We start from the raw sequence: 18,475 nt of genomic DNA, 5'->3' as shown, positions 1-18,475 counted from the left end.
GAAGGGTCTAGGCCCGAAACGTCAGCCTTCCTGCTCCTCTGATGCTGCTTGGCCTGCTGTGTTCATCCGGCTCTACATCTTGTTATCTCCAATGACAAGGTTCCAGCTCCAGCTCTCTGATCAGAGCTCTGCATGTAGCTGACCAATGCAAGGAAATAAATGCACAGTTCCCTACCAAAGTCTGCATTCCGTTCTGTTTTTGAACCCAAATGATGACCTTTTGAAACATACTGTCTAAAGGGGGAAGAGGAGGACTGGAAACCGATCTGATAGTAACTTCCAAAATGGAAATGGATAAATCCTTGAAGAGGAGAAAACTGCAGTGCCAAGGGTAAAAGGGAGGGGAGTGGGATTATTTGGATAGGTCTTTCAGATGGGCTGAATGACCTCCTTCTACAATGAATCATTCAATGATTGTATCAGATTTGAGCATGTCTCTGTAGACTAACAGTTTAACTGCCAAACTGATGGTCTTGAGAATAATTTCTAGCCTCCACACTGGTTTAGAATGGGCATTTTGGTTATTTCGTAATAAGGTGAAGTGAAATGAGATATTTGAATGTGGAAGCAGAAGTAAGAACTTGGTCCTCCATTTGGATACATATTTTTCTTTCACCCCAGTACCTGTATCTTATTTTCATATTTCTACCTTGAGTCAGAGTTAACCTTTATTTCTCTATTAACACCTATTTTGGGCCAGTTGCCAAAGAGCCTTTCTCATTACCACCCCATTTGCCTTTTGTTCCAAGGCACCACTGATCTCAGATTATCCTCACCCTTGAACCTTTCCCTGACCTTCCTCTTAGCTCCACTTGTCTCTGCCTGTTTGTCAACGGCATCAAACCCATTGTGTTTCCACCTCCCTTCAGTTCCGAAGATGTGTCACATTGGTTACGAGACAGTTACGCTGAGATTGTTGACTTGCTCGCCGAGCTGGCTTGTTTTTGTTCAGACGTTTTGTCACCATGCTAGGTGACATCATCAGTGGAGCCTCCGTTGAAGCGATGTTACTCTACTCCACTTGGAATTTATACTGTCTGGTCCGTTATGGTGAATACTGCCATTTCCGGTTTTGATCTGTATGTGTTTGTATATGGGGTCCGATTCTATATGTGTGTTGATTGCATTATGGATGGAGAACCATGCCTCTAGGAATTCCCGTGCGTGTTTATATTTGGCTTGGGCTACTATGGTTACCTTGTCCCAGTTAAATTCATGGCCTTCATTGTGTGAATGTACCGATATTAAGGAGAGTTCGTCTTGCCGTTTTGTTGCTAACTGGTGTTCATGTATTCTGACATCTAGTTTCCTTCCTGTCTTTATAGTATAAATTCCAAGTGGAGTAGAATAACATTGCATCATCAGAGACTCCACTGATGATGTTACCTAGCGTGGTGACGAAACATCTGAACGAAATCAAGCCAGCTCGGCAAGCAAGTCAACAACCTCACCCATAACCCGAGCTACGGATCTTTGCCAAAACTTTAGACAGTTACACTGTTCCTCTCTCCCAACACGTGCTTCTGAACCTGCTGTGTTCATCCTGAACTTCCTGTATTATTCCACAATGGCCCAATCTTACTGCAGAGAAGCAGCGAGGGCAACGATGGAGCATTTATGACCATTGTCTGTTGGAGGTATATCGCCCACAGGAAACCATGATGTGGAGGTGCTGGTGTTGGGCTGGGGTGGACAAAGTCAGAAGTCACACGATACCAGGTTATAGTCCAACAGGTTTATTTAAAATCACAAGCTTTCAGAGCGCTGCTCCTTCATCAGGTGAAGTGGAGAGAGGCACACAGGCACAAAATGTATAGGAGAGATAATATCATGATAATTCCAGGTAATTAAGAGAGTCAACAGATAGGTACAAATAACGTGAGTAGAGTGTTGACAAGTGAAGGAATGACCCATGAACTGATTAATTAAGGCAGAGAAATAATCACAAATAATCAAAAGTAAGATGGTGCAAGAGACAAACCAAATGGCTGGAAATAACATGAGTAGGCATCACAGTCGCATGATGATGGTCTAACAAAAGTAACACAGGAATCTGTGCAGGGATCCTGAAAGAAACAAGCAGCTTTTGGGTTGTGTCATTGTGGCAGTGGATGACTTGAGGCTCCAACAAGGAAAATATCTGGAGGTATCGCAAAGTAGTTGTAACATTGAGCCATCAAGAGGTGGTGCTATCTTAGCTGATGCACAACTGAGGAAGGTACCTTATAAAAGTAGTTTAAATTTAACCAAGATCTCTGTTGTTCTACCAGTGTAAAGAAATGGATTCCATTGCAATCTTCAGATACAAAAGTCATTGCATTCGCTCAACTGTTACTGAGTTATCTCTAGCACTGTACAGCATGGAAGAATCTCACTGCATTTTGCTAACTATGATCCTCACCAGAAACAACTCTTACCTTGAGGTCTGACACATCCTTGTAGCACTGCTCAGAGCGCGTGTGATCCGACAGCTGAACGTTCCAGAAACACGGAAGCTGGTACACTAGGATTGGGTTCTGCTTAATGACGGCATTAAAAATATCCTGCATGGGTGGAGAAGAAAGAGAAAGGAGGAATTCAATATTATTGAGGTGAGGGGAGAAAATATACCAACAGTTGGAGCAATGATCAGTCTACGTGTTGTTAATGTGTGTACATATTAAGCCAAGAATCTAATGTCTTTGTAACTAGCCATGATTACCTTGTCTATATTACATCAAGAATTTCTGGAATGCCTGCCCAATTGTGCTAAAGATTGTATCAAGGCTTCTAACAGAAATATAAACCCAGTAAATAGGTCAAATTTGTTCAATTGGCATTGACTGATATCTTGCCCATGTTGATAACAGTGAAGTAGATACTGGTATTAGTAGTTTATTGTGGTGACCTTTGGGCTGCTGACCCTGGCTTTGAAACCCTTGTGGTTTCATCACATGACCAATTCCATGGCCAACCAACTCACTCCTTTATACTAAACTATCTTTATACCTCCTTGTTTGCATCATTATAATCAAGAAGAAAGAAATCAGAAGCTCAAAACAACATTTTCATTAATACATTTATGATATTTTTTCTCCCCGTAAACTAATTTTTCATTCCTGGTGATTGCAGGATTGTCCTGAAATTTAAAACCACAAGGCACCCCATCTAATAATCACAGTCTAACTAGTCAAAATAACAGAGTTTATTTCACAAGACCATTTTGTTTTAATTCATTTGTGGGATCTGGGCATCATTGGTTGGCCAGCATTTCTTGCCCATCCCTAGTTGCCCTCGAGAAGGTGGTGGTGAGCTGCCTTCTTGAACTAATGCAGTCCTCCAGCTGTGGGTTGACCCACAATGCTATTAGGGAGGGAATTCCAGGATTGTGACCCAGCGACAGTGAAGGAACGGCGATATATTTCCATGGCAGGACGGTGAGTGGCTTGGAGAGGAGCTTGCAGGGTGTGTGTTTCCCTGAATCTGCTGCCTTTGTCCTTCGAGATGGAAGTGGTCGTGGGTTTGGAAGGTGGCGAATTCAGGATCTTTGGTGAATTACCAACTTGAATTCTGTATTCATAAAAACTGTAAGACTGTATTATTCTATTGTGATTTTTTGGGATGTTAAGAATAGGGAAAGGATATAAGGGACAATAAGTTCTCATGGTGGCCTCCCTGCATCTTGTTGCTAGAAGTAACTAGTGACTGTGTGTTCCTAATATAACTTAGGCTAGAGGATTCTTGAACAGCAATGGCACCACACCAAGACAGCAACATCTCTTGCAGCACCTACTTTCTCCTCTCTCCAAAACATTTTAAAGTTTCTACTCCCGGAACATTCTATGCAAAAAGAGAGTCTCCATCAAATTTTCTTCCATACATCGAACTTGCTAATCCGTAGCCTATGCTCCCTACGATTGAAACATTCATCATTTTTGCATTATCTTTCTCTGTCTGCGTCATTAACTGCAATCTAGTCATCTCCAAATCTTTTTAGTGGAGCGTATGGAAGATAGAGATAGGGAGACAGGAAGATTTTCAGAGAATGACAATTATGTGCAGATTGCTGCTTCTCCTTTTTATCTGTTAAGGAGGAGCTCGGTATTTTTAACAGGAGATTCAAATCAGGGCTCCTTCCTAAATGTGGAGAGTACTTTCAATCTGACCGTAGTGCAGGATAATCAGGGCAAGTCCAACCCTTTCTCACAGCAGTGGTTGGCATATTCTGTCCACTATCACAGAAAGCTCCTTTGAAAGGCTACACAAGGTGAGCATGGGGTTAGGGCGCCAGGTGGGATAGGGGACAGGTAGGTAGGTGATGAAGTGTTTACGGCCAGTCCCGGTCAGTGCAATAGTTTGGTGGCAAGGGAGGGGTCGTGTCGTGGGTGCAGAGAGGTTGTCGATTCTGGTGATGGGTGTGTTGTGTTTGTTGGCAACACTGGGGTTGGTATCTTGATTGCAGGCAAAGAAGGAGAATTGCTAAGTCAGGATCTGGGTTGTATGGTTACAGTAGGAGGTGTATTTGGGGTCGTGTGTCCTAATTTGGGGATCAGTTTAATAGTTAGCCAGGACCAGATTTTAGTAATCTAACTTTCGTGGTTAACTATTTACTTAACTGCAGTGGAACCCTCTTAAATCTCCGATTTAAACAGATAATTTTAGAGGGTTTCAGACACAGGGAAATTGTTTTGATGTGATTTGTTATTGTCACATGTACATAGGTACAGCAAAAAGTATTGTTTTGCATGTAGTGCATGCAGATCATGCCATACAAAGTGCATTAGGGTAATAGAACAGAGTGAGGAATACACTGTTATGGCTGCAGAGAAGGTGCACAGAGAGCTGGAATCTTCACTGGATTCCCTTGGAATCTGCTGCACTTGGGTTTCCACAGTCTCCTGATACACAACTCTCATCTACCCAGCAGAAACAACTGTCTGCCATTGGGAAATTCGCTCAAGAGAGAGAAACAGAATAAACATTTCCTTAGTGAGGTTGGTGAGGTTGTTGATTTGCTCGCTGAGCTGGCTTGTTTTCGTTCAGACGTTTCGTCACCATACTAGGTGACATCATCAGTGAGGCCTCCGATATAATGATGTTATTCTATTCCACTTGGAATTTATACTGTCTGGTCCATTACGGTGAGTACTGTCATTTCCGGTTTTGATCCGTGTGGGTTTGTATATGGGGTCCGATTCTATATGTTTGTTGATTGCAGTATGGGTGGAGAACCATGCCTCTAGGAATCATAAACACGCACGGGAATTCCTAGAGGCATGGTTCTCCACCCGTAATGCAATCAACAAACATATAGAATTAGACCCCATATACAAACCCATACAGATCAAAATCGGAAATGACTCACTATAACGGACCAGAAAGTATAAATTCCAGGTGGAGTAGAATAACATCGCTTCAGTGGAGGCCTCACTGACGACGTCACCTAGCACAGTGACGAACCGTCTGAACGAGAACAAGCCAGCTCGGCGAGCACGTCAACAACCTCATCCACAACCCGAGCTACAGATCTTTGCCAAAACTTTGATTTCCTTAGTGCTTCATCGCCTTTTCAGACAGAGCATTCTGACCCATAATCTTCGGATGTGTCATGGATGCAGTTTGAAAAAAAAACAGGGCCAATTTCCGAAGCAATTTCCTTCTCAGTGAAATTGCTGATAGCCGTTTCTCTCGCATGACGGTCAATGATACATTTCCCGTGATTAGTTAACTAGAACTATCCAGAAGAGCTGTAAACTCTGTCCTACAGCAATACTCCAGTGAATAGCACTCAGCTCCCATTGCTGGAACAGTCTGCTTATCTTTATCATTGCAGCTAAGTTCTGAGTTGAGGGTGATTTGGATTTTCCTATCCCGAGTTATTAAAAACCCCTTTGCTTGCTTACACTTCTGCCCACTGCAAATTCCTGTCTCCCAGGTAATCAAATATTTAGGTTTTCCTGAATTTGACTATACTATTCCTTTGGCTTCAGGATCTTGACCTGAAACATTAACTCTGTTTACCTCTGCTAATGCTGCCAGACCTGCTGAGTATTTCCAGCAGTTTCTTTTTATTTCAGATTTCTAGCATCTGCAGCATTTTGCTTTTGCATCAATTCCTCTGTATTTCCTTTTTGGCAACAAAGGGAAAACATGCTTAACTAGACCTTGTGTCAGATCATCTTTCAGAGACGTAACTCGATATTGAGTGAGGTGTCTCTGGAAACTACCTCTTCACTGGTTGATGTGTTAGTTCTTGGCCTTAGGGTGGTATTATATATTCATTGGTAATCATCAGTTGCTTGCGCTCAACGGGATACCTGTACACTGACCAGTACTTATCACTGTCTCCCTCAGCGACATATCTAGACACTGACCAGTAAGCATCACTGTCACCTTCAGGGAGATATCTATACATTGACCAGTATATATCACTGTCTCGCTCAGGGAGGTATCTGCAGGTTGACTGATGTCTAACACTGACTTTCTTAGGGAGATATCTGTACACTGATTGGTATCTTTCACTGTTTCTCTCAGAAAGATATCTACACTGACTGGAGTCTATCACTGTGTCCCTCAGGGAGATAAAAACACCGACTAGTGTCTATCAGTGTCTCTCTCAGGGGGATATCTGTTCACTGTCTGGTGCCTATCACTGTCTCTCTCAGGGAGATATCTGCACATTGACTGGTGTCTATCACTGTCTCCCTCAGGGAGCTATCTGTACACCGACTGGTGTCTATCACTGTCTCCCTCAGGGAGAAAATGACACACAAACTGCTATCAGTCCCTCTCTCATTCTGGAATGAACCTATACATTGACAGATGTGACAAAAAAATGAAGCATTCTTGTTAAACATTTGCTTAACTCAGGTACAAGATGTAAGGAACTGAATGCATTCTTCGTCCCCAAGCAACAGCCATTGCGAGGTATGTGCTTCATACTTTGTGTCAGAAGTAACAGAAAACTCCCTTGTTATCAGTTTCAGGACTTTTCGAAAGCTCACACACATGTAGGATGGGTAGCTGACACATTGTAGCAGTCTGTAATGATGTACCCTCCCCTGTCTTGAGACAGCATCAAGTGTTTTTGGTGTGGGAGCTGGCAGAGACAGTAAACATTGGGTGAGTTTGGTTAAATAATCCACTTGGAAGAAAAGTGGAATTGTTCAGTAACCTGGGTACCCTTGAAGTACACTTTGAAAAGTACATAATTGGTTTTGGAATGTCCTGAGGTTATGCTACATAAACGCAGGTTCTCCCTTTTTTTCCCTTCCAAACTAGAAAGGGCTAGAGGTGTCCGGAAGTCAGGGTGTCTGTCTGTTGAATGAACCTTTGGTTCATAGGCCATGGGTTCAATCCACACCATGGGAGTTGGTTGAATTTGATTTTCAATGAATAAATTTGGAACATAAATGTTAACGATGGTGATCATGACAACTATGATTAATTGCTGTAAAATAATCTGGTTCACTAGCCAAGACGGAAGGAAATCAGTCATCCCTAATTCTGCACATCTTATCCATTTTGGCCTACATGTGATTCCAAACTCTCAGCCATGTGGTTGACTCTTAATTGCCCTCTGAAATGGCTGAGCAAGTCTCTCAGTTCAAGGGTATTAGGGATGGGCAACAAATGCCTCTTGCCTTTTTAGCTCTGTACTGCTGAATCAGAGCAAGGCAGTGAGAGGGAGAGATAGAGGGAAAAATCCATGTTTCAGCCTCTGACACCCTTTACAACTGCTGTGTCAATCTCACTGTGAACCATCTAACATGACTCAAGAAGAACTTTTAGAAGGCTTCTGTTTGCCTGAACAGAAGACCTATTTCGATCATGTTCTGCAGTGCTAGGCTAAGGCGATATCTCTCGAGGCTAGTCCTGCATAAGTTATTAATCTAGATCCAGGTAGATGGGTGGGTCATACCAGTAGGAACAGCCCCAGTTTGGACAGGTAAATGGTTTCAGAAAGCATTTCTCACGTAATAACAGACCAGTATACTCCAAGTCATGTCCTCGTGGCTCAGCGGGTTAACCCTTAACTCTGTGCAAAACCTTCAAGCTGAAATGGTTGAAACTGCCTGGAGGCTGCCTTCTGATTCCTAGAATCATCATAGAATCCCTACAGTGTGGAAGCAGGCCATTCAGCCCATCGAGTTCACACAGGCCCTTTGAAGATCATCCCACCCGGACGCACCCTAGTCCGTGACCCTGCATTTCCCATGGCTAATCCACCCAGCCTGCACATCCCTGGGCACGAAGGGGCAATTTATCTTGGCTAATTCACCCTAACCTGCACAACTTTGGACTGTGGGAGGAAACCAGAGCTACTGGAGGAAGCCCAAGCAGACACAGGGAGAATATACAAACTGCACAGTCACCCGAGGGTGGAATTGAACGCAGGTCCCTGGCACTGTGAGGCAGCAGTGCTAACCACTGAGCCACTGTTCCGCCCTTAACTACTGGGAGCCAAAAATGTTTTATATTTGACTGGGAGATAACAAATTTGATTGTCCACTCTTGTCTTCATAAAGTCTCGATTACTTTGCGATGTGCAATGATTCAAGTATTTGAAATATTTTTATTATGCATGCTGTTCACACTATCAAGAACAAAAACCGTTTCCCTTCATGCTGATATGACTGAAAGTACCCATGCAACTGTGAAATATCAGTGTGTCTTTTATTGAATCCATGTACATAAGCCACTGGAAGCAGGTGTACTAGCTCTAAATAACTCAAAACACTGAGATGGAAATTGAAGTATCACATATTAAACTGCACTAAGAGAAACTATAATCGGGGCATTAGGATCCAAGTGACTGTGACATGATCAATTAGCAGATGGGCAGTATTACAGAATAACTGCTGATTATAATGGCTGTCACTGACCCTTGGAGTAGTTTTATGATTCAAACTCATGCTACAAAAGTTCATACAATCTTTACAGTGTGGAAACAGGCCATTCAGCTCAACTAGTCTACATAGACTGTCCAAGGAACATCTCCCCCAGACTCACCTCCACTACCCTGTCCCTGTAACCCTGTATTTCCCATGGCCAATCCACCTAACCTTCACATCACTGGACACTATGGGGAATTTAGCATGGCCAATCCACCCTAACCTACACATCTTTGGACAGTGGGAGGAAACCGGAGCAGCTGGAGGAAACCCACGCAGACACGGGGAGAACGTGCAAACTCCGCACAGTCACCTGAAGCTGGAATCGAACCCGGGTCCCTGGTGCTGTGAGGCAGCAGTGCTAACCACTGAGCCACCGTGCCACCCATTGTTATCCATTGGATGTGGACATTGCTAGCTAGGCCAGCGTTTATAACCCATCCCTAATCGCCCAGGGGGCAGGTAGGAGTCACCCGCATTGCTGTGGGTCTGGAGTCACACGGAGGCCAGGCCAGCTGCAGATGGCAGATTTTCTCTCTTGAAGGACATTAGTGACCCAGATAGGATTTTACAACAATTAACAGTGATTACATTAAACTAGCTTTCTTATTGAATGTAAATTGCACCGTTCATCATGGTGAGATTTAAACCCATGTCCGAGCTCCTGGATTGCTACTTTAGTGATGTAACCAGTACGTCAATGCCTCCCACTGCACATAGCTTCAAACTGGGGCTCTTGGCTTGGTTTGGCTGTGAATTGAGCTCCTTGACTTGCAGCAGTGACTCTGGGGAATTGTTCAGCCATAGAGAGCAATAATACACTTCTTGATTTCGTGGGCTTAAGGAAGGAACGTGAGAGTACTAAAAAGGTAAAGAAGAAAGCATACAGCCAATGTCAAAATTTCAGGATTTTTAAAATCTGCATAATTTTTAAAAATTCATTCACAGGATGTGGGCATCACTGACTAGGTCAGCGTTCATTGCCCATCCCTATTTGCTCAGAGGGCAGTTGAGAGTTAACCACATTGCTGTGGGTTTGGAGTCACATGTAGGCCAGACCAGGTAAGGATGGCAGTTTCCTTCCCTAACAGACACTGGTGAACTAGATGGGTTTTTCCTGACAATCGACAATGATTTCATTTTGAGATTCTTAATTCCAGATTTTTATTTTATTCAAATTCCACCATCTGCCATGGTGGGATTTGAGCCTGGGTCCACAGAACATCACCTGGATTTCTGGATTAATAGTCTCGTGATAAAACCACTAGGCTGTCACCTCCCCTGATAGTGTTGTCAATTAACAAATTTCCTGTTGTTTCGTAACTTGATTTAGGCCATTAGGATATATAACAATTTTTAACTCATTGTGTAAAATCAGTTATTCTTAATCTGGGAATGGGGCAGATTTCAATAACTTTGAAGAATGGATTTTCACGAAGACTTCCAATGTTCTTTAAAGATGACGCTGAGGACCTGGAAGTTCTGCCCTCTATTCCAACAATTCGCAGACTTTGTTGGCGGTTGAAGTGGGTGGGGCATGATCGCACAGGTGGGAAACCCAGAGCCATTTAAACTTAGTGTTGAATTCAAATAGACTCCCTTCTAGCTTTTTAACATGTAGCAACAGAGACCTAAACACTCCTAAGGGCAGATCAGGTCTGTTTATGTGACATGATCTGACCTTTTCTTTAAACACTCCAGTCTTCAAACATTAAAAAGAAAACGCAGGCTTCATTTGTCAGTAAGAGTTAAAGAAAAGTTCTGTACTGGACTGCTTTCATTAGTAGCCCATCTGATTTAGTTTACAGAGAAAAAAGATCTTAGCATAAGTCCACATATTTTACACAAAGGTCATTAGAAGTATTTTCTAAGGGCTACTACGTAATCGCGAATGCATGGCTAAATTGCAAAAGCGACAATGATTTCAGCTGGGATTCAGAATTCACTGTTTGATTTGTAGTTTGAAGAGGCTATTAAAGGATTAACTGTCTTTGATGTGGGCATCAGTAGGTTTGTTTGGTTTTAGTGGATATAATTTATCGTTATTAACCACTTAAGGAGATTTAGAAGCTTCAAACTGTTTACATTAGGGATTTTTTTCACCATCAACTGTGCAGGAATGAAAGGTGTATTATTCTGTAAGAAGTTTACTTCTTTCATCTCCACATGGCTCCTGCAGTCTGCTCAATATGGATACAGGATAAGTGGTTATTGAGTAGTATGGAGGCGTATGAGACTTGTGTGGGGATGAATTGCAATGGTGGCAGGTGGAGGGTGAAGTGGTGTGAAAAGGGAGGACTAGAAGGACATTATAATTTCCAAAACCGAACCTGGGGCCACATGTAGACTCATACAGCATGGAAACAGTCCATGCCAACCATAATCCCAAATTAAACTAATCCCACCTGTCTGCTTTTGGCCCACATCCCTCCAAACATTTCAGAAAAGGAGACCAAAACTGCACACAATATTCTAGGTGCAGCCTCACCAAGGCCCTGTACAACTACAACAATACATCCCTGCTCCTGTACTCAAAATCTCTCGCAATGAAGGCCAACATACCATTTGCCTTCTTTACCGCCTGCAGCACCTGCATGCTTACCTTCAGCGATTGGAGCACAAGGACACCCAGGTCCCACTGCACACTCCCCTCTCCCAATTTACAGCCATTCAGGTAGTAATCTGCCTTCTTGTTTTTGCTTCTGAAGTGAATAATCTCACAGTTATGCAAATCATACCGCATCTCTCTGACTAGGACTCCACAACTGAACTGGAACTGCCTCCACTACTTATTCACTTCGGAGATAAACTCTAATATTCCATTAGCCGTTTTGATTGCATTTTGTACCTGTGCACTAGCTTCTTGTGATTTGTAAACCTGGAGACCTTGTTTATTTTCAGGACGAATGCACAGCTTCTCAATAAAAGCAAAGACTTAAAACTGCCATGTCCTCCTCCAGTCCTACACAGCAAAATCCTGCACTGCTCACTTTACCGCCATCATAAATCTGAGCCCCCATATAGCCAACGTCCACTGTGGCTTCTCCCTGTTAAACTGGCCGAGTGTGAATAAACTCTGATTTTTCCGTCATCTCCTTCTGCTGTGGAATGGCACAACATCAGTTTATTTTTTCTCCAAGCCTGACGGAGTTAGGTTGGGGAAGGATTCCACTCTGTACTTCACCTTCAAATGAAGTTGCATTTACTGTAGTTTCTCATACAGAGTTCAAAAGACTACACTATCTCAGCTCAGCCTAACTTTTATAGAATTAGAGGGGTTGTGCCAATTGACCCAGTTAACCTTCTCATTATTTTTTCCTTTCCGAATATTATCCAGTCGTCTTTAATGATGTTAGATTATTGAACGATGTGCAATTCTAGCTGACATTTTTTGGCAGGAAACTGACGAGATTGATGCTGAATTTGCATCTTGTTTGCTTTTGCTCCTTGTTGCAGACAAATGAAAGATTTGCATTTGTACAGGATGAATGAAGTGCTTTTGAGTGTAATTATTTTGGTAATGTAGGAAAAGTGGCAGCCAACTGGTATGCAGCAAACTCTCGCAGACAGCCAATGTGTTAGTCACATTATCTGTTTTGTGAATCTGATGGAGGGATATATATTAGCCAGGGCACTGGGAAGAACTGCCCCGTTCTTCTTTAAGATAGTGCCAAGAGACCTCTTGCCTCCAGGCAAATGGGCCTTCAGTTTAAGACCTCAGCAGAAAGCTGGCGCTTCTGACAGTGCAGCACTCCCTCAGTACTGCATTGCAGTGCTAGTACTGATTTTTATGCTTAATCCCTGGAGCAGAATTTGGACTCAGAAACTTGTGACTCTGAGACAGGAGAGCTACCATCCGAGGTATTTAATGGAGCGTCGTATCAGTGTGGATTCAGCATTCCACCAGTTCCCCAGCTGAGAGTTCAGTGAAAACGCCCTCCAATGTCTCAATAACTACACTACGCTTTTAATATTCAGCTAAACAGTATGTTCCTAGCTTCAACCTTCATCTTTTTTGGACATAATGGATACAAGTGAGGCCAAGTCTTTAAACAGCTAGTTCAAAAATGCATCATAATTGTACTGGATAATTTAAAAAAAAAGTGCCTCAGCTTTAATTAATGCTTTTCTCATCCTTCTCTTAAAAGGAGGCAGAAAACTTTCCTAAGTGATTTTGTTCTCACCATTGTTACGGTCACATATTGCCCAACAAGAGCTATCCTCCACTAGAGTGAACTCAGAGTCTCCTTGTATCCCTCCGTGGATGTCATAGAGCTGTATACACAGAAACAGACCCTTCGGTCCAACATTCCATGCCGACCAGGTATCCTAAATTAATCTAGTCCCATTTGCCAGCATTTGGCCATATCCCTCTAACCCTTCCTATTCATACACCCATCCAGATGCCTTTTAATGTTTTTATTGTACCAGCCTCCACCACCTCCTCTGGCAGCTCATTCCACACACGCACCACCCTCTGTGTGAAAAAGTTGCCCCTTAGGTTCCCTTTAAATCTTTCCCCTCTCACCTGAAACCTATGCGCTCTAGTTTTGGATTCCCCTACCCTGGGGAAAAGACCTTGACTATTCACCCCTTCCATGCCCCTCATGATTTTATAAACCTCTATAAGGGCACCCCTCAGCCTCTGACGCTCCAGGGAAAATAGCCCCAGTCTATTCAGCCTCTCCCTATAGCTCAAACCCTCCGACCCCGGCAACATCCTCGTAAATCTTTTCTGCACCCTTTCAGGTTTATCAACATCTTTCCTGAAGCAGGGAGACCAGAATTGAATGCAGCATTCCAAAAGTGGCCTCACCAATGTCTTGTATAGCCGCAACATGACATCCCAAGTTTGCAACTGTGTACTAATCAATGCAATGGTGGATCACAAAACTATAACTGGACCTTACAATCGGGTGGAACCTGTCACTGGGTGAGGAATAAATAGTGAGTCTTGGGTCAACTTCATGGGAATGTGATTCCTGGTAGTGTTTCCGTGTATAATGAGGGGTGTGTGCATTTACACTGCATTGTGAACAACTGATAGCCCAAAGAGGGGAAGATCGAAGAACTCTGTAAAGGAAGAGGTGAGCTCAACAAACATTTTTATTAATTCTGAGATTTCAGCTAAGGTATAGGAAGATGCAGAATGATCAAAACCAGCAAATCAAAGTACTCTCTTTCCCTAATTGTTCCGATGAGGGGATTGATTGTCTAGCCCAGTCTCTCTGTACTACCACAATGTGAAAGGGGCTCACTGTAGTGTCCTGAGAGAATATCCTAGCAGCACGTTTGCATACCTGATCAGCCAGTGAAGTGGACAACATGTTCATCAGTTCCCGCTCCGCAGTCAAACGCCACATCTGCTCCCATTTCATTTTCCGCAATTTGTCCAGCAGCAACAAAATCACACCTGAGGGACACAGGAACATTTTCTATTGAAGAAAAGACCACGAAAAGTCCAGGGAGAAAAATCTGAGGGTTGCTGCCAATTGCACCCTGACTACATCTGGGAACAGGTTCTACAGGATAGGAAGTCCCTCTAAATATCACCCTTCTCAGCAGTATCCTCAGCACCCCTGCCCATGGCTTTTTATTTAAAATAGTGTCCAATGTCCTGGATTGATTCACCTTTCTTGGCCCCTGCTTCTAGCTACTGAGCATTCTCTTATGTAAAGAAATAGTTTCTCTGTGTAGCTTTCAAATTTGACCTGCAGAATTGATGAGCTTCAAGCAAGTTGTCCAAACAGCGAACTGTAATTTCTTATTGATCGTTGTAGTTAATCAAATAAAAATGCACCAAGTAATCTTGACATCAGTCTTAAATTTGTCCTCCCTATTCAAAAGAAACAAAACCATGTCCCATTACATTGAACTTCAATACAGCTAGTCAGCTTCTATTAGCCCCCATTCGATTGAATTCTTTCAGATTAAATTAGCTCCCATTGTGCTGTGCCGGTATCCATTGCATGAAACCAATTTCTGCTACGTCCCACTGTACACATTGCAATAGATTAGATTACAATCAATCCCATTACACTATGGTGTACATTTTCAGAGTCCTCTATTGGAAAATGTTAATTAGAGGAAAACTGGTTACAATACATGCCCTGCCTTGGGCTCAGCTGAGAATTCAGAATATCGAGCTGACTATTCCAACATGGAATCATAAAATGGTTGGAAAACAGGAAAAAGCCATTCAGCACACAATGTGTGCGCTACCTTTCTGCAAGATCATATCAGCTAGTCCTGATCCATAACCTTCCCCTGCTCCCCTTCAAATAATTAACCAACCTCCTTTTGAAAGTCATGGCTAAGTCTACCTCCTGTAGCGATTGTAAGGAGGTCAGCCAGCTGGACGTCATAGAATACGACCAGATCAACTGACTGAACAGGGAGCCCTGACTGACATATAAAAAGGATGAGTGTCAGAGATACTGGGCAGGCAATGGCCAAGTGGTATTATTGCTGGATTGTTAATCCAGAGACCCAGGTGATGTTCTGGGGTCCTGGGTTCAAATCCTGCTATGGCAGATGGTGGAATTTGAATTCAATAGAAAAAAATCTGGAATTAAGGGTTTCATGATAACTGAAACCATTGTCAATTGTCAGGGGGGAAAAAAAAATCCAGTTCACTAGTGTCCTTTAGGGAAGGAAACTGCCTGGTCTGGCTTACATGTGACTCCAGACCCAGAGCAATGTGGCTGGCTCTTAAATTACCCTCTGGGCAATTAGGGATGGGCAATAAATGCTGGCCTAACCAGTGTTGCCCTCATCCTGTGAATACATTTTAAAAAACCTCTGGTGCCTGACTCTGTATCAGGCAGTACTGTAGTCAAGGACAGTTTATTGACTTGGTGAATGGGGTACCAGCCTCTGTGGAGTTATTATACCTCAATCACCCTCTCAGGGAGGCACTCAAACACTCTCTGTGTGAAGAGATCTTTCCTCATGTTGCCTCACTGCCTTAAGTTGCTGTGCAATGTTTCCCAACCATTCCATCAAAGGGACTGCCTTCTTCTCCCTGTCTGATCTGACCAGATCCTCCATGGTTTTGAACACCTTGATCTCCTCCCAATAGAATTTTAGAATCTGTATCGAAATATACTGGAGCATTTCTTGATTACATCAGACAGAATTCCATTTGTAAAAGCAAATGAAAGAATTGAAGGGATGATTTGGAATATTTTCCAACTCCATATCCCAATGCGCTTCCCTGCATCCTACCAATGGAGGGTGATTTGAATTGCAGTCAATGTGACAGTAATTTGTGCACGGCAAAGTGCGGACTGTTTTGGACCCACTTGTAGGTGAGATGGGAGAGGCTGTAAAATTCCAGGCCAGAAAGTTTCCCCCCGTCTGGCTGCCCATTTGTAGCCTGATGCTGAATGAAGGGGCCCTCCAGGGTAGGTCTGGGAGGCTCTCCTAGCCTTGCACCAACTGAGACTCTTAGGTAGCCAATTTAAGTGTCACCTCATAGATTCATAGAATCCCTACAGTGTGGAAATAGGCCCTTCAGCCCAACAAGTCCACACCGACCCACAGAGCATCCCACCCAGACCCATCCCCCTATAACCCACCTAATCTACACCTCCCTGAACACTATGGGCAACTTAGCATGGCCAATCCACCTATCCTGCACATCTTTGGACTGTGGGAGGAAACCGGAGTACCCGGAGGAAACCCATGCAGACACGGGGAGAATGTGCAAACTCCACACAGACAGTCGCCTGAGGCTGGAATCGAACCTGGGTCCCTGGCGCAGTGATAACCACTGAGCCACTGTGCCAGCCCTCATCAGCCCTCTCCCCCTGCTCCCCCGGTTAGGAGGAGGAGGGGAGTAGCGTCCGGTGGAAAACCTGGCAACTAAATCTGCTATGGCCTCTGGCTGGGAAGTCAATGTCTTGACGAGGGTGGGGCTTAACTCCTTCCTGGGCCCTCTATCCTTCTCCTTCAGAGGCCTTTCACTTCACTCACACCTCCTTGCCCCATTCCCTTCGCACTACACCCTCCCCCTCTCCACTCCAACCTGGGTATGCCAGTTCCCACCCCTTCGACCCCCACCCACCATCCACAACCGCCCCCCCAGGGATTCCTATCCCGATGAGAAGCCCCAGTGTTATTGTCATCCATCTCCTGGCTCTTCTTGGAGTGACTCCCAAGTAATGGCTGCTGTGGCTCGTTCCAAGATGGCGGCGAGCTCTCAGAAACGGGCTGTTCTCTCCAACTTGGGGAATGGAAGGGGGAGGAAGCAGCCCCTGAACCACTTGTCTCCCCTCTGGGCATTAACCTGCTTCAGGATGGCCCACCAGAGGTGGGTAGGGTGCGGGGACAAAGGAGGAGGAATTACCTAGAGACTTCTCTGGTGACAGAACACTAAATCCCACTGCCTGTGAAATCCTGCCCCAAAACGCAGTGCGGTCACACCCAGGTAGTCAGCTCTAACGATAGTGGTTGGGAACTAAATGTTTGTCAGGCACTAGAGAGAAAATACCCCTCCTCCTTTGAAATAGCATCACTGGATCTTTTCATGAACAGGGCCAATGTGTCTCAGTTTGAGGTCTCATCGGAATAACAGCAGCCTTGGCAATGCTGCACTTCCTTGCTACTACATAATGATACTCCATTCATTCAGTCCCATTAAATTCCTGTTCCAAGCTACTGCAAAGGAGGAAGCCCAGCTTTCTAGTTCCTAGCACATCCAGTCATGGTTTTCCTCCAGTCGAAATGACTGGGCAGAGTATTACAGCTGGTTAAATGCAGCAACTTGACTTCTGGCACCAAGCGTTCTAACCATACAAAATCTTCAATGCATAACAGTCACAGACTGGAATATTCCCTGCTATCTCTCTCTAAATGCAATTCTGAAGAATCAAATCCTTTCGCACGGCCCTCTCCACAAGTTTGAGCTCATATTAGTCAGCTGGTATTTCTTTCCTGAGGAAAGGGCCACTGGACCCGAAACGTTAACTCTGATTTTTTTCTTCACAGATGCTGCCAGACCTGCTGAGCTTTTCCAGCAGCTTCTGTTTTTGCCCCTTCTTTCAATATTTTGGCCTCAACCACTTCCTATGGCACAGTTTTAAAATTAGAGGGCTCACTTTTAAGTTGGACCTGAGGAGAATCTTGCTTCTCTCAAGAGGGTTATGTGACTTGAGGGAGTCTGCCCCAGAAGGCAGTAGAGACGGAGTCATTGAATATCTTTAAGGTGGAATTAGGTAGATTCTCGTTAGCCAACAGGAATCAAAGATTACTGGGGGTGGATGGGAATGTAGAATTCAAAACACAAATAGATCAGCCATAATTGTGTTGAATGGTGCAGTAGGCTTGAGCCAAATGGGCTGTTTTTGCTATAAATTCACATGTTCATATCATAGAATCATACAGTACAGAAAAGGCCATTCGGCTCATCAAGTCTATACCATCAAAAAATACTACCTACATTAGCCACATTTTCCCAGTTTATTACCTACACTAGTCACATTTTCCCACGTTTACTACCTACACTAGACACATTTTCCCACATTTACTACCTACACTAGACATTTTCCCACATTTACTACCTACACTAGACATTTTCCCAGTTTACTACCTACACTAGT

The 18,475-nt window shown here is 43.8% G+C and overlaps 1 protein-coding gene across 2 annotated transcripts in view; it reads right to left on the bottom strand.

The window, feature by feature from the left end:
• Positions 1–18,475, bottom strand: part of large1 (LARGE xylosyl- and glucuronyltransferase 1) — a 420,017-nt gene that overhangs the window by 90,656 nt on the left and 310,886 nt on the right. For both annotated transcript variants that reach the window (XM_048607545.1, XM_048607546.1), the window contains exons 8-9: positions 14,174–14,286; positions 2,418–2,543 (exon numbers count right to left, since the gene is read on the bottom strand). In XM_048607545.1, the coding sequence (XP_048463502.1) occupies positions 2,418–2,543; positions 14,174–14,286 (239 nt within the window). The remainder of the gene's footprint in view (positions 1–2,417; positions 2,544–14,173; positions 14,287–18,475) is intronic.

The sequence above is a fragment of the Rhincodon typus genome, chromosome 18, assembly GCF_021869965.1.
Source record: "Rhincodon typus isolate 14 chromosome 18, sRhiTyp1.1, whole genome shotgun sequence".
NCBI lineage: Eukaryota > Metazoa > Chordata > Chondrichthyes > Orectolobiformes > Rhincodontidae > Rhincodon > Rhincodon typus.
The sequence above is the reverse complement of the archived record's forward strand: the minus strand, read 5'-3'. Positions and strand labels throughout refer to the sequence as shown.